The 15,543-nt window shown below is 41.9% G+C and overlaps 2 protein-coding genes across 7 annotated transcripts; both read left to right on the top strand.

Annotated features, from left to right (window-relative positions):
* The first annotated feature begins 468 nt into the window (after positions 1 to 468).
* On the top strand, positions 469 to 4,746 carry LOC107281835 (uncharacterized). 2 transcript variants are annotated; one of them, XM_015793087.3, is made up of 5 exons: positions 469 to 634; positions 2,824 to 2,920; positions 3,586 to 3,606; positions 3,707 to 3,768; positions 4,054 to 4,746. In XM_015793087.3, the coding sequence occupies exons 1-5, from the start codon at positions 609 to 611 to the stop codon at positions 4,070 to 4,072; spliced, it is 225 nt and encodes a 74-aa protein (XP_015648573.2). In that variant the 5' UTR covers positions 469 to 608; the 3' UTR covers positions 4,073 to 4,746. The 2 variants fall into 2 exon arrangements, 1 of the variants encoding a protein (XP_015648573.2); XR_001547999.3 differs by lacking the exons at positions 3,586 to 3,606; positions 4,054 to 4,746 and having other exon boundaries at positions 3,607 to 3,741.
* A 4,842-nt stretch (positions 4,747 to 9,588) lies between these two features.
* LOC107277577 (uncharacterized protein C16G5.07c-like) lies at positions 9,589 to 14,766 on the top strand. 5 transcript variants are annotated; one of them, XM_066303609.1, is made up of 10 exons: positions 9,589 to 9,980; positions 10,074 to 10,337; positions 11,024 to 11,260; positions 11,354 to 11,489; positions 11,620 to 11,659; positions 11,770 to 11,830; positions 12,292 to 12,333; positions 13,577 to 13,784; positions 13,914 to 14,042; positions 14,470 to 14,766. In XM_066303609.1, the coding sequence occupies exons 1-3, from the start codon at positions 9,951 to 9,953 to the stop codon at positions 11,081 to 11,083; spliced, it is 354 nt and encodes a 117-aa protein (XP_066159706.1). In that variant the 5' UTR covers positions 9,589 to 9,950; the 3' UTR covers positions 11,084 to 11,260; positions 11,354 to 11,489; positions 11,620 to 11,659; positions 11,770 to 11,830; positions 12,292 to 12,333; positions 13,577 to 13,784; positions 13,914 to 14,042; positions 14,470 to 14,766. The 5 variants fall into 5 exon arrangements, with proteins under 5 accessions (XP_066159706.1, XP_066159704.1, XP_066159703.1 ...); XM_066303607.1 differs by having other exon boundaries at positions 9,622 to 9,980; XM_066303606.1 differs by having other exon boundaries at positions 9,622 to 9,980; positions 11,594 to 11,659.
* Positions 14,767 to 15,543: the final 777 nt, after the last annotated feature.

Here is a 15,543-nt window from a genome sequence, read left to right as displayed (position 1 = left end):
AGGATAACGAGCCGAGCCAGCTCGTTATCCTAGCGAGCCAGGCCGAGCCGAGCTAGCTTGATATCCATCCCTAGGGAGGCGGTTGTAGTGGAGCGGCGGCTAAGGGCACCTCCCGTGTCGTCCCTGCCCTAGGGGCGACGCGGGGGCAAGGATGCAAATACAAGAAGTAGACGTGTTATATTTGATATTGCGTTTTAAGGATATAATCCAAACTCAACGATATCTAAAGTAATCTTATATCGCTTTTGCTATTATGCAGTCGCCTGCAAATTAGCAATCGATCAGTCGATCACGCTGGCCGTTGATTCTGCTTCAATATTTGTGCGTGTTATCGGGCTAGTGGGGAGGCTCTTTTGGATATGGGCCACGCTTCCTAGGCCTTCTTTTTAATTAAAAAAAACTAAAAAAATTGTGTCCGCCGCGTGCACCATCGAACAGATATGCCGATGACTTTTCCCCACCACCGCTGCCCCGACTCAATCTCAGAAATTACTGCGGAGAAGGCAATCCATCACCTCCCTCTCCCGTCTCCCTGGTGGCGCGATTTTGTCCATCGGCGGCCACGAGCGGCGGCGTCACCTTCCTCTCCCATCTCGTCGAGCGGCGGCATGAGGTCAGCGCGACTTTTTCTCAGGTATTTAGGCTTCATCAGCCACCCATCCTCCTCCCATTTGTTCTTTTGCTCTTGCGCCTCTGCTTCTGGAACGAGGGAGTGGCACAGGAAGTGGCAGCCACAGACAACAAGTGACGGGGCGGGGAATTGTAGTTTTTTTTCTTCGTTTTGTTCGGAGGGTTGAGGAGATCCCATCATGCATCTACAGGGCAGAGAGAAATTTTTGCTAGGGTTTGGATGATTTTGGATGGTTACATGTACCACTGGGATTAGCGCATAGATGTCTGATTTGGGATTAGCGGACCAGTGTTCAGCAACAGTTCTGCTATATCATCTGCTATGTGTGGCTATGTACAGTAGTTACTTTTTTCGTTTTAGTTATTCAGGCAGTGGATAAATACTTTTGTCTATCCTTTTGACCATGCTTGTGGTCATTGCTCAGTTCTGCCCATTCTGAAATATTTTGAAACTTGCACATTACTGGGAGTAAAAGTGTAGATGTTGTAGCAGCAGTTCGATTAATGGCAGCATGTATGTTCCTTGTTTGTCGGTGCTTGATTTGTACCCCTATCACCTGAACAATTTTGCATCACTGGTGATGGCAGTCAGTTCTGACAGACCTCACAAGCAACAAAGCATTAGCGACTATAGTTCATGAACTGGGGGTGCATTTAGCGCATCATTATTTCTGCAATCAACCAATAGTGCAATGTGAAAATGTTCCTAAGAATGCTTAGATTTTTGTAGATAGAAGCATGCTTTGCATTTGCTTGATTTGTATTACCGTTATGTAGTTTTCAGTTGCACAACGCATTACTTGTACCCCCTTTCAGTTATTGCAGTTGCCATTTTGAAATCATATGCAACTTTAGTTATAAATTTATGCAAACTTAGCTATAATTTTGTGCAACTATTGATTTTCAGTTATAAACTTAGTTAAAAATTGAAAACATAAGTCGTGCTGCCTGTTTTGTTTGTACAGTACTTAGCGTGGTAGTGATAATTAAAGCTAGATTGCTTTTTCACTTATGAACCATTAGTAGATATAATTGTTGTTCTTCTCTAACGGACAATATTATCTACTGTTTTTGATTGCATGACTAAATATTTTCGGTAGATCCATATACATATCTGGGGTAATATAATTTATAACTAAACTATCCACCCCTTGTACACAAATTGCATCCCTCGGTTATTGTAGTTTCCATTTTTAAATCATATGCAACTTTAGTTATAAATTTACGCAAACTTAGATATAATTTTGTGCAACTATTGATTTTCAGTTACAAACTTAGTTAAAAATCGAAAACTTAGCGTCATGCTGCCTGTTCTGTTTCTGGACTACTTGTGCGCTAGTGATAAGTAAAGCTAGACTGCTTTTTTTTTACTAATGAACTGTTAACAGATGTAACTGTTGTTCTTCTCTAATGGACAATATTATCTACTGCTTTTGATTGTACGAATAAATATTTTCGGTAGATCCATATACATATCTGGGGTAATATAATTTATAACTGAACTATTTACCCCTTGTATGCAAATTGCACCCTCTTGGTTATTGTAGTTGCCATTTTGAAATTGTATGCAACTTTAGTTACAAATTTATGCAAACTTAGCTATAAATTTGTACAACTTTTGATTTTAGAGTTACAAACTTGTTAAAAATCGAAAACATGGCGTCCTACTACATGTTCTGTTTTCTAGACTATGAGTGTGCTAGGCATAAGTAAGGATAGACTGCTTTTTTTACTTACCAACTGTTAGCAGATATAACCGTTTGTCTTCTCTAATGGGCAATATTTTGTCAACTTCTTTTGATTACAGTACTAAATTTTTTTTGGTAGGGTTTTTTCTTACCCGTGCGTGGGATTTCAGTAGCTCTTTAATGTTAGTTTGATCTGATTTTTTCTGGGACTAGGGACTGTGAGTGCCTTTGTGAATTTTTTTTGGGATAAATCTGAGATTTATATGCTTGGATGCATTTGGGTGGCAGGTTCCAAATTAGAGGAGAGGTCAGAGGCAACAGGGATACCAATGTTTTGGTTGACAATTTTTGCTTTTGTGTCCATTACTACATGCATGCGATAAGGGTGTCTCTTTTCTACAGATGATGAAAAAAAAGTATATGCAGTTGGAACCATAGCTATCGAATTTTGGATTACAAATGTGAATTTAGCTCTCATATGCTTTTGCTTGTTCTTTTCTGTTAGGTGCAGTATACGAATTCATCAATGTGCAAGCAAGCAAGAGAAGAATTTTTTTCAGCAGCTTGCTCTTGTGGCGAAGCAGAACTTGTTTTTGCTAGAGGTGGTGCAACATATGAGTTCTAATTTTTAGGCGGCATTGTCCTGATACTTCACATGATTTTCATGCGTTCACTCTTTTTTGTGTGTGACACTGATGGTGTTCTTTAGCTGCATCTGTGTAAAATTAATGCCTGAAATCTCAGTCTAGATTATAACCTTTTTTTCAAGCCATATATCTGCTGCATACAGTATACAACATTTTTTGGGCTGATGTCAGATGCAAGGGCCCAAATATTAGTCCAAACTATTAGGCAAAACCAAAAGCCCAAAGCGATCAAATTAGGGGCTTGTCATGGGCCCCCGAAAGTGGTTTCATAAATAGCGCAATGGGCTGCTTCATCCTATTTTGTTTTTTCGCACAAAGCTCTTTTTTTTTCTCGGGTTAGTATTGCCGTAAGATGCAAATCTAATGACGCATGGGATCAACTGATCAAATCCGAAATTGCAATCGATTGCAGAATAGGTGCCCCCATCTTATATTCCTCGTTGACCTTGTCTTAGCTATTTTGTGCCTCCTGTTTTGCTTGTTCAATTCATGGGCCTATCCTCTTGTACCGACTTTTTTATGCGCCCATGCATGTAGACGGGAATATAGCTGATTAGGCGGCGCTAACTGTACTCATGATAAGACTAGATCTACTAATCGATCATTTCGGAACTGAACAGGGCCATGCATACAAGATGCAGGTAATCAAACATTCAAACTCTGAGGTGTTGCTGCTGCTTATATATTCACCCAAAGATTGACATAGCTACACATTCTTTTGCTCACAACCATGGATGGCAGAAAAGCTGCTGTTTGCTTGATCATTGTGCTTGTGTTAACACTTGGCAATCCTACTTCTGCAGGTTAACTCTCTCTCTCTCTCTCTCTCTCTCTCTCTCTCTCCAGTTTCATGAATAGTCATCACAGAAACTAAATCATCAGTTCACTAATTTCCATAACGTGTTCTTCGAAACAAACAAGAAGTGTTTTTAAGTCATTATTTGTCTGGTAGATATATACTACTTCATACTTGACCCACCAATGTTTCATGTGAATTTGTGATTAAGTTATTGTTTCCAGTGTATTAAAGATAAAGTGAGAGGTCACCGTAATTGAGTTGCTCATTAATGGGTAAAATTTTCTTGCAGGAGTGTGCTGGCAATCTAATACCAAGATGCCTTTCTGTGCGGGTTTTATGTGCAAGATCTCCTGCTGGATCTCCTCGAAATTCACCAAGCAAAATGTCAAGAGTTACAGGTGCAGGGGATCGGGTCCCAAGGGCAGATGCTACTGTAATATTTGCGACAAAAATTACTGATTCAGATAGATTTTAACCATTTATCAGATCGAAGGGATCAGTGATATTTTTTTTGCGTTTTTTTTCTGCGGGGGTTAGTGATATCTAATTCTTCAATTATTATTAGTTAGTCTCATTGGGTAATTTGTTCTGGTTATTAGCTCATAGTTGTTTGGAGTTGTATTTGTTAATTTGGCAATAATTTTGAAGGGGGACATATCCGGTAAAAACCATCAAATAAGTGAAAACCCGTAAAAACCATTTCTAAAAGTTTTATAAATTCATGAAAAAATTACTAGAGATAGGTATAGGCATGAAATATATTCATACCAAATCTTAAGTTAAAACTCAACTTCATTTGAGAGAAATCTCTTAAATGAAGTTGAGTTTGGACTTAAATTTAGTATGAATATATTTCATGCCTAATTTTTTCATGAATTTACAAAACTTTTAGATATGGTTTTCACTTATTTGATGGTTTTCACTGGATATTCCCCAGATGGATCTGTGCTACAATGTTATATGATCATATTATTTCGCTTTAGTCGGAGTACGGAACGGCTGCGTATATTTGACTGGATGATCCAAGCGCTTGAGCTGCACGCGCATGGCCACGCATGGCATGGCAAGGCAAACATGCTTATCAGGGCAATATAGTACAATTATTATATAATTACATTGTAACTTGTATATAGCTACAATTTAATTTGTATGCAAATTTTAAAAATCCTATGGTACCACGCTATTTTCGTGAAGCGAAAGCCATGGGACCGAATCGATCTCCTCACCGGCGTGTGCACTATGATTTTTTTTCTTCCCAACATGCACGAATCTTGAAGCAAATCGACGCTTCAAAACCATGTGAAAGCCACATTATTAATTATATGCGAGTTACAATATAATTACACTACAATTATAGTTTATTTACATTTGATAAATTTTTGAGAGAATTTACTGAGAAATATATAGGAAAATTGTTTTAAAAAAAATTAAACCCCTACTACCTCCGGCCAAAGAGGTTGTCTAAATTCGTAAAACTAAAATATGTCTAGATTCGTAAAACTAAAATATGCATGTCTCATCTAGTATCCGGTAGCAACATCTTAGTAAGACGGATGAAGTACATGATACTGCACATACCAAACATCGGCAATAGCAATACTTATGATACCTAGAAGAACCATGATAATGGGCGACAGAGATAATATGTTTGTTTTCCATTGTACCAGGTGTAATCTGTTATTTTCATTTTCTTTTGGAAAAAGTACGAATTACCATCTTCCCGAACTATTGCGGTCAGCCGAATTACCCTCCTGAATCACAAAACCGGACATCTTTCACCCCCAACTTTGCAAACTGGATAATTAACCCTCCGGCTCAATCCGCGGTGGTTTTGATCCTACGTGGCAGTCCAATCAGCAATTCTTTTATAAAAAAGTAGGTGGACCCCACTTGTCAGTTTCTCCCTCTCTTCTATCTCTCCCAATCTCTCATTCTCTCTCCTCTCCATCACGGGCGACGGCGGAGGCAGCAGCGGGGTCTCTCCTCTCCATCACGGGCGACGGCGGAGGCAGCAGCGGGGCGAGGTGAGTGCGGCGGCGGAGGAGGCAAGGTGGCAGTGGCGACGAGGCAGGGTGGGTGCGAGCGGTGGCTGAGTGGCGAGCGGCGGCGGCATGCGGGCGTGGTGTTGCCACCAGCTGAGGGAGGTGGTGCTGCACTACCACTGCGACGCGTTGCGCGCCATGGTGGAGGTGCTCGTCGAGGAGGAGGCACCGCCGATGTGCAAGAAGGAGGCCATGGCCGCCATTGTCGAGGGGCTTCCCGGGCGGGACGAGTGCGACCTCGAGACGCTGGTGGTGGTGGTGGTGTTAGTGGTGGTCGAACCTGTCGTCGCGGCGGTGGCAGCGCGCGCGGCGGCTGGGTACGAGTCAGGGCAGGGCGTGGTGCCGAAGGACCGGTTAGGTGCGAGCCGCGAGCGTACCTGCTGCGGTGGTGCGCTGGTGGCGACCGGCGCAGCCGTGCGGGCGCGGTGCTGCCACCAGCTGCCTCGCCTCCTTCGTCATCGCGCTCCCCTCGCCGCCGCTCGCGCCCCCCCCCCTGTGCCGCCCTGCCTCGCCGCCCAGCCACTGCTTGCGCCCACCCCCTGCGCCGCCCTGCCTTGCTGCTGCTGCTGCCTCGTCTCCTCCGCCGCCGCGCTATTGAGCCGGAGGGGGGGTATTTGTCCGGTTTGCAAAGTTGGAGGTGAATTCGGTTTTGTGGTTCAGGAGGGTAATTCGGTCGACCGCGATAGTTCGGTGCGGTAATTCGTACGTTTTCCTTTTCTTTTTTGTGGAGGGTGTTGCTTTTAACAGTCTCCCATCAGCTTCGTCAACCTCTTGTCTCTCGTCGAAGAGAGGTTTTCTTTTTTTTTTCTTTTTATTATATAAACAACTCAACAACCTGGTACTGAATGGCACAATAACACAAGTTGTTTACATATATGCGACTTAATTAACAAGAAACACATTGCGCAATCATGCATTCCTCTCGCGGGACAAATGCAAACATAAATTATCAATAGCGTGCAAAAAATGAAGGACAGCAAAACTGCAAAATTAACAGATCGAGAAGCACAATAATGTACTTCCGGTTTATAGGACTTCCACTACGCATAAGTTATAAAAATTTCTTAGAGTGGTAATATATGCCGCGATGTAATTCATTTGCTAAATCAACCTACGTAATATAGCTGCATCCATGTAGTACCCTACACAATTTACAGCTAGTTTTTTCTTCCTATATATAGATCGAATAACATTTAATTCGTCTAAATGTTTTTAGACTGAAAAAATTCATTATATTTTTTTAAAAAATAGAATTATTTAAATATGATCAATAAAGCGATAGGTGTTCACCGATCCGCGACAAATTAAGGCTACGGCATTATGAAATTAAATGCTATCAATGGCACCGTGGGGTCTCCAAGGAGCACCCCGATGACGACACGCATCAACATCACAAGCACCTCGCACACGCGCCTCACCAGCTTACTCTTACTGCTCCCGCCGCCGCCGCCGCCGCCGCCGGCGCGCTCTTGTAGCCGGGCGATCACACGATTCACACGGTCGGCGCCCTCGCCGTCAGCGTCGGCGCCGCCGCGGCAGGAGCCAGCAGCCATGATCTCATGATGATGCATTTTACTGCAGCCCTCGCCGTTGTTGCCGCCGCCGCCGCCGCCGTGGCCCAAGCCAGCCATGATCTCCTTGATGCACTTGACGTGCAGGTACATGCGTTGGTCAGTGTTCTTGGAGCTCGAAGGTGGTGGCGCCGCCCTCCTGCAGCGTGATGGACAGCGGCATCTTGGCGCAGCCCGGGTGCAGGTCCAGGCCGCCGGTGGAGCTGTGGTAGTGGAACCCGCGCCCGCGCACGGCGCCGTAGCAGGCGTCGCAGAGGACGGCGTCACGGCCGGTGGGTGCCGCAGCGTGGGTGCCGCGAGGGCGCAGTGCGTGTGGAGGACGAGGTCGCCGGAGGTGTACCGCGTGCCTTCGCCGGGCTCCCTGCACCCGTCGCAAACGAAGTTGGTGGCGGTGTCGCCATGGCGGTGAAGAACCAGCAGCGTGCACCCCGACCCCGAGCGGGGGTGGGCCTGGTGGGGGACCTCAGCGGGAAGATTATCAGCAGCAGCAGCCATGACAGCCGGCCGGCTTAGTTTTACTTTGTTGTGTTCTCGAGAGCGCTTCTGGCACAAAACACACACACACATATATATATATATGCACATATACATATATGTATACATGTACATGTACATGTACAGTACATGTACATGTACATGTGTACATGTACATGTATATGTATATGTGTGTGTATATATACCCATGTTAATTCTTAAAAAATATATAACCATGTTGGATGGCGAAACTAGCTATACGTAGGAAAAAAAAAATCAACCATGCATGTTAGATGGCAAAGCTAGTTATACATAGGAAGGAACAAAGTATCCCTCCGTTTCAAAATGTTTGACACCGTTAACTTTTTAGCACATATGTTTGACCGTTCTTCAAATTTTCTCTAAAAATATGGGTTTGTTGGAACCATGCCACCCTAATTTTGCAAAATTTGAGATATGCCACCTGTATCTCAATGACATGTAGGACCCATATGAGTCAATGACATGTGGGTCAGGGTGGCATATTACAAATTTTGCAAAATTTATGTGGCATGGTTCAAATTTTCCCTAAAAAAATTTATGAAATATGTAAAACTATATGTGTACATGAAAGTATATTTAACAATGAATCAAATGATAAAAAAGAATAAATAATTACTTAAATTTTATGAATAAGACGAATGGTCAAACACGTACTAAAAAATCAATGGTGTCAAATATTTTGAAACGGAGGGAGTGCTTCCTCCACTTTTTACTCCCTCCGTATTTTAATGTATGACGCTGTTGACTTTTTAATCAACGTTTGACCATTCGTCTTATTCAATTTTTTTTATGCAAATATAAAAATACTTATGTCATGCTTAAAGATCATTTGATGATAAATCAAGTCACAATAAAATAAATGATAATTACATAATTTTTTTTGAATAAGACGAAAGGTCAAACGTTTGTCAAAAAGTCAACGGCGTCATACATTAAAATACGGAGGGAGTAATATATATGATGTCATCGGTTTTTTAAAATAAGTTTAACCATATTCATCTTATTTAAAAAATATGTTATTATTATTTATTTTATTATGACTTAATTTATTGTCAAATGTCATTTAAGCATGACTTTAGTTTCTTATATTTGTATAAAATTTTTGAATAAGATGAATAATCAAACGTTTATAAAGTCAACAACGTTATATATTAAAAAACAGATACGATAATATCCAGATAGTTGATGTCGTACTAACAGCCAGCAATCCCTAACAGCTGGGTTAGCATTTCTGTCTAAGCTAGTGGCCAATATAAACAAATGTTAGTTCAACCACCAGTCACAAAATAATATCTCACCGTTGGCACTGGTACAAAAACGATTTTTGCAAGAGGCTGCTAACCTTTTTACACGGGCATTTATCAAGTCTAACGATCGACGCGCCACGCTAGCTGGAATATTAGAAAATATTATAAGTGCGGCAGATGGGGAGAGCTCTCGGCGTGTCCACGTAGGATAGGAACAGTGCGCGGGGTGGCGATTTTGTGAAAAAGTCCTTCGATTTTGTGTAATTCGATATAGGTCCCTAGAAAATAGTACCTATGAGACGATATTTTGCGTAGAGGTCCTTATAAAGTACGAATATTTCATGTGAAGGAAAGAAAAATCACGAATTAGGACTGTGCTCTAAAAAGTGGAAAACGAGGGGCTTTTTCGCAAGAAGACGCCACTAACCCTACCACCCATAACCCTAGCCGCCGCCGCCCGTTCTCCCTCGTCCTCCCCTCTTTCTCTCCCTCTCCCGCCGCCGCCGCCTCCGGCTTCCCCGTCGCCTCGCGTCGCCGTCGCCGTCGATCGCCCCTCAAACCCTTGCTGCCGCCGCCGCTCGCTCCCCCTCGTCCCCCACTCTCTCCCTCTCCCGCCGCCGCCGTCTCGCGCCGCCACCTCCGCCTCGCGCCGCCACCTCCGCCTCGCGCCGTTGTCGCCGTCGCCTCGCGCCGCCACAGACGTCGCCGCCTCCGGCTTCCCCGTCGCCGTCGACCGCCCCCGCCACCATCGCGGGCCCCCGAAACCCTAGCCGCTGCCGCCCGCTCCCTCTCGTCCCACCCCCTCCCTCGATGCTCCTTCTCCCGCGACGACGTCTCGAGGTCAGCGCCCAACTACTACTCCTCGTCATTTTGGTTTTGGTTTTGGTTTGGGTGGTTGATGTGTGGGTGGTGGTGGTGGTGTGCCTTGTGTAGGTACGTGGTGCTGAGCACGGCGGTGAACTGTTGGGGGAGGTTGGGGGGGGGGTGAGCATCGTGCTGGAGAAGAAGGCGTTCGTGGTGGAGCTGTTCGACAAGTATGTCAAGACGCTCGGCTCCGGGATCGACGTGCTCGCCCCCCTCGTCGACCACATCGCCTACGTCCACTCGCTCAAGGAGGAGGCCATCCCCATCCCTGACCAGTCCGCCATCACCAAGGACAACGTCTCCATCCAGATCGACGGCGTCCTTTGCGTCAAGGTTATAACTCGCTCCTCGCCTTAAGCCGTTTCTGCTTTGCTGCATTTCCAATTGCTGGTGGTGGTGGATTTAATGAGTTGTGTTGTGCGCGATCGAGCTTGCAATTTTGGGCGGCTCAAACTGGTGTGCTCGGTTTAGTGTCAGTAGCGTCGCGGAGGCTTGTGGATTGGGTTGTGGCTGTACCCTACTTTTGCTTGGTGGCGTCGGGGCCGGCAGTTGCGGCGGCTTTAGCTCTGGTCCTCTGGATGACTGGATGCGTCCTTGCATTTTGGTGGTTGCGAGCTGGAATTAGTAACTGCTTTGTTGTTTCTTCGGCTAACTAGGCTGGTCCCTTTTTTCTTTTTCAGAGGTAACTGAAAGATTGGGGTGACTAAATTGTTTTTCAAAACAGTAATTGGGGTGACTAAATTGTTTTTCAAAATTAAACGCTGTCCAAATTGTTTTTGTTAGAATTTTTGGGGAAATTTCAAATTGCATGTTCTAGGTAATTCAATTACCCTGAAACAATTTTGTGGAAGCACATTGAAATTCTTTTATTAATAAATTGTCATTCCTGGTTCTTATGGTCATCCATTTTGCTAAGGTAGAGCTATAAGTGTGTCACAGTGTACTGCATTTGATTATTGCTGCTCTGTTTATTTGATAACTTTGCATGATTGCTGATATGTTCCTGTTTTTACTTACAGTGCCAGCAATTTGCCTCCCTCATCAGGGCCACATCTACATGTGGAGTTCATCTCCCATAAAAGAGGATCCACATAGTATACCTCACACATGAACTCTGTAATAAGCTGAGGTGATCTTTATATGCTTCACCAACTGGTGACCAATGGGCTCTTTTCTGAGAAAACAGCCCAGTTTCCTCTTAATTTTGTTAATTCTGCACCTTGGTGCTCGTGAAGCAAGTGCACTAAGTTCAGATGGTATGTGACAGTCCATAGTTATGGTTGGTATTTGTGTGGTACATTAGACAATCTGTGCTCATTTACTATGATTCTTTTGATGGTTTCCTACAGATGAAGCACTTCTTGCCTTCAAGAAGGCAGTTACAACTTCTGATGGGATATTCCTCAACTGGCGTGAACAAGATGTGTATCCTTGCAATTGGAAGGTTGTTAGATGTCACAGTCACACCAAGAGAGTAATTTATCTGTAAGACCAAAATAAACCCTACATAAATATTGTGAAATACTTAAAATTTCAACCTGGCAATTATTTTTTTCCCTTTTGAATATGGCATTTTCTAATATAAAAAGTTCACCGCCATCTTCGACATTGGCAGCTCCAACCTCTGGGTGCCATCAGCCAATTGTTACTTCTCAGTGAGTCCCTGTTCGATGCACTGTTCAAGGGAAGTTCTCTTAAGAGTCTGCCAATTGCGACTTGTGCAGTTGTGCTAATGATGGATTTTTCCTGGTGATGATTGATGCAGGTTGTGTGCTTCTTCCACTCTCACTACAAGTCCGGGCAGTCAAGCACTTATCAGAAGAATGGTCTGTGTCTTAAAACTTTCCCCAACCGTGCTATTATTTGTGTTGTGAGTTTGCAACAATTATGGCTATCAGTCTATACTATTACATGGATGCACTGAAATCTTCCCCCTGTTTTTTTTTTTTTTTTTTTTTGTTATTTACTCTACAGCTGGTGGCATATCTTGTATTGTATGTTGAAATTTAACCTTTTAAAGCAAAATTGGATTTGGTCGAAATGATGCTAGATGGTGGTTATTTGGATTTAGTTATAAGGATGCTAGATGGTATGTTTGGATTACAGTGCGAATCAAATTAGGAGGTTGAAGCTAAGAGGTTTTTATTCGAGTTAATGTTTTTTTTTATAAAAAAAATCTACCAAAAAGATATATATTTGATTTGCATATATGCATTGAAAATTACACATTTGCTTGGTGGTTATACCGTTTGTCCTTCTGATGTATATGATGTATGTTTACCTGTAGGATGTTTTCCTCCGTTCCTCTATCATCATTCCCTATGACGAGGTATGGCTGCTTCACTTTCTGTGTTGGTCTTGAATGATTCTGATTCCTAATTATTTTGGAAGCTTTTCTCATAAACCAAAATGGTTTTCTAAACCTTTCCACGAGCAAATAATTGTTTGCAATGCCCTTAAGACTAGATGAATCCATTTTTAGCATCTATGTTGCTACATCAATTGAACAATCACCACCTACCGATGCATTTCCTTAAGTTAATGAATGACCGATTCAAATAAAAGCGAGAACTATTGAAATTCTTTTAAATTGCAACCTTGCCACTGCCAGTGAGTGATAGAATCAAGATGATCAATTACTCCAAAGTGATCTTTAGAACATATGTGGCTCTTTGTTCAAACTTCTCCTAATTTCTCTGCAGTCCAGGTGATATCTTCAATAAATGTCAAAATCATTAAGAACAACCCACAGTTGAATAGGCAGGATAAACGGTTGGTGCTCCCATGTGGCGATCGTGGATTAAAGTAGGAACAATGGTTTAATTGGGTTATTCACGGAGAAGTGATATTCGTTGGTTGTCATGGCTGCCTGGAAGGGAATTACAACATTTGATTTTAAGCTTTAATAGCTTAGGTAGCGTTTGGGCTCACTAAAGTGCTTCCTTTTTCTTATCTTTTAGACTTCCACTATGAATTATTTAACACCCATAAAAGAACTTTCCTTGCATGATTTTCTTTATTATGAAATCAACATTTATATTGACAAACCTGCTTAGCTTCAGTTGGACAATGATACGCTGCAGTAAGGCATCTCATTGAAGGACATTGGTGGATTCTGCACTGCTATTCTATTACTTAACTTCAGTAGAGAATATATTTGCCCTTTTGCTTGACTTCATATGGTGTTATATTTCTCATTTTAGATGGACATTCGTCTAATTTATCTGTACCGTGATCTTTTTCTGAAAATATTCTCTGCAAAGAGAGGTCATCTGAAGCATTGTTAAAAAACAGTAAGTAGCAAAAAAAAATCATGGTACAGGAGTCAATGGTACGCAGTAGTGAAAACATAGTTAGGAGTTGCATGTTATGTTGATTTGCTATTCCAAAACGTGTTTGAACTGTAGCAGGATGTTTGTTCCTATTAAAACTAGAGCTTTTAGCCATGTATTACCTTTTGTAGCTTCCCTGCTGATTACGTTCGAAGAAAACAAAAATAATCCTTATTGAAATATGCACATTGTAAAACAGTAAGGGGTTCTTATACTGTTTTCTTTAATTCCACAATACAGTAAAAAGAGTGAGATCATATGGCAACATTCTTTGTGAAAGCAACACATCCATATCTGGATGTAGTGGTTGCCATAATGGAGACAAGGAGCTGTTGAATGTAGTATTGCTTGATGTTAAAAGTGGGTCACAATTTCCAGTGTTGGAATCTAATTCAGTACATGGCAATGAAATTTCATTGACCTCTGAAAGTGAGGTATCAAACTTAAGGTTGGTTTCTATTCATTCAGGGTTTTGACTTTCATTCTTCTCATACAAGTATTTTCCTAGAAAATCATGAAAAAGCATGGTGTTTTAAATAGTGGAGTACTAACATTCCTCTCTCAAAATTCGCTACAGGTATACTCCCATGGTACCTCAGATACATCATGTTCTAGGTGTTGAAACTGAAAGTTGCATTCATTCTGGTGATTCAAACTTTCTGGATCTTGAATGGCTTTCAGCTTCAGGCAACTCAAGCGATGAAAGGTGTTTACTTTTGCATTGCTATTGTATTTTTTTAGCGTTTTTGACTGACAGAATATCATCTTCTCAGTGACAGTCAATTTGATTTACACACATTTTCTTTGCCTTAGTGTAGGAAAAAGTGAAGGATAATTATTAGTTGATTATCCTGTAAATTTCTTACCCTTCATGCTTAATTCCATATCAATCTATTCTAGAGTTCTTTTGCTCTCACTGCATTTCCATGTGATAAACACAAATCTGTAGTATCGTGCTGTACCACTTGATATAACTATCTGTATTGAGAAGTAAAATGGAAATATTATGTTGCCACGCTTCCTAAATCCAATTAACAAGTGTCTTATGAGCTTCCATTGATACTGATTTGAAAATATCCTCCGAAACATTTTTTTTAAAACTCATTTAATGCTGATGGATTGTGCTTGAACAGGTCCATTGCAATTAGTACTCCAGATGTGAACCTTTCAGCGGAGAATGTTATTGCCACAATGTCTTCTTTTGACTGGTAGATTTGTATGATCAAATATAGTTGTACCATCACCATGGACACATTACTCCGATCATTATGTAAAACTTTATTTTCATTTTTTATATGCATTGGTGCTTCATCTTTAGATTGTAATGTGTAAGAGTTTTGTTCTCAGTAGAATCTGTACAACGATGTATGCAAAATTACTCATCAACAGCATCCCCTGCAAATGTATTCGTGGGTTTTTTCCTTACATAATCATTGATTCAGCCTGAAAACAAATGATTAGTCTACAGTAATCAACCAATCTATGTGTAGGTGGCGCGCCATTGGCGCGCCCCAGCATCTAGTATAATATGAAGCCGAGCCTACTGGCGAGTCTTAAAACAAAAAAAAAAAGTACGATGAGTGTGTAATAGTTTCAGAGAAACTTAGTAAAGAATCTATGTAGCGTATGATGCGCATATCTAACATGGCAACAAAAGCTCAGCCAACAATAATTCAGGCTGTGTTTAGTTCAGCACAAAGTTTGGATTTTCGTTGAAATTGGAGATGATGTGACTGAAAAATTGTGTGTTTATGACATGTTGATGTGATGGAAAAGGACTGAAGTTTGGATCTAAACTTTAGATCTAAACACCCCCTCAGCCGCTCACTTGATCGAATGTCCATGTGGAAGCGAATAATGGCGCCACATATCAAAAACCGTTGACTCCACACCAATCAAGCCTGTCAAGCTCATGCACCAGATTGTAATGCACATGTACGAAATCACCTATATATATCGAAAAAAAAAACGCGTCTGTTAATTAGATGGCCGGAGGAATGTCAGCTGGGAAAAATCACATGCCCATGCTTGTCAGACTGTGCAGTGGTGCTCTTTCGCAATCAACTATATATAAATATTTAAGCAACAAGTCAAATTCTAAAAAAGAAATAGTAAAATACACGGCCGGTCCTTAAAGTTGAGCGCGGGTGTCACTTAGGTCCATAATCTTGTAAATTGCACATCTAGGCCCACCATCTTGTTTAAGT

Source organism: Oryza sativa, chromosome 8 (genome assembly GCF_034140825.1).
Source record: "Oryza sativa Japonica Group chromosome 8, ASM3414082v1".
In the NCBI taxonomy this organism is placed as follows: domain Eukaryota; kingdom Viridiplantae; phylum Streptophyta; class Magnoliopsida; order Poales; family Poaceae; genus Oryza; species Oryza sativa.
This window is presented reverse-complemented; position numbering and strand designations above follow the sequence as displayed.

Coding starts and splice junctions, on each gene's coding strand:
- LOC107277577 (XM_066303605.1), top strand. CDS start 11,167: ATGGGCTCTTTTCTGAGAAAACAGCCCAGTTTCCTCTTAATTTTGTTA. Junction 11,261..11,353: donor AAGTGCACTAAGTTCAGATG/GTATGTGACAGT, acceptor GGTTTCCTACAG/ATGAAGCACTTCTTGCCTTC. Junction 11,831..12,291: donor AAGCACTTATCAGAAGAATG/GTCTGTGTCTTA, acceptor GTTTACCTGTAG/GATGTTTTCCTCCGTTCCTC.
- LOC107281835 (XM_015793087.3), top strand. CDS start 609: ATGAGGTCAGCGCGACTTTTTCTCAG. Junction 2,921..3,585: donor AGAACTTGTTTTTGCTAGAG/GTGGTGCAACAT, acceptor GGAACTGAACAG/GGCCATGCATACAAGATGCA. Junction 3,607..3,706: donor GCCATGCATACAAGATGCAG/GTAATCAAACAT, acceptor CATGGATGGCAG/AAAAGCTGCTGTTTGCTTGA.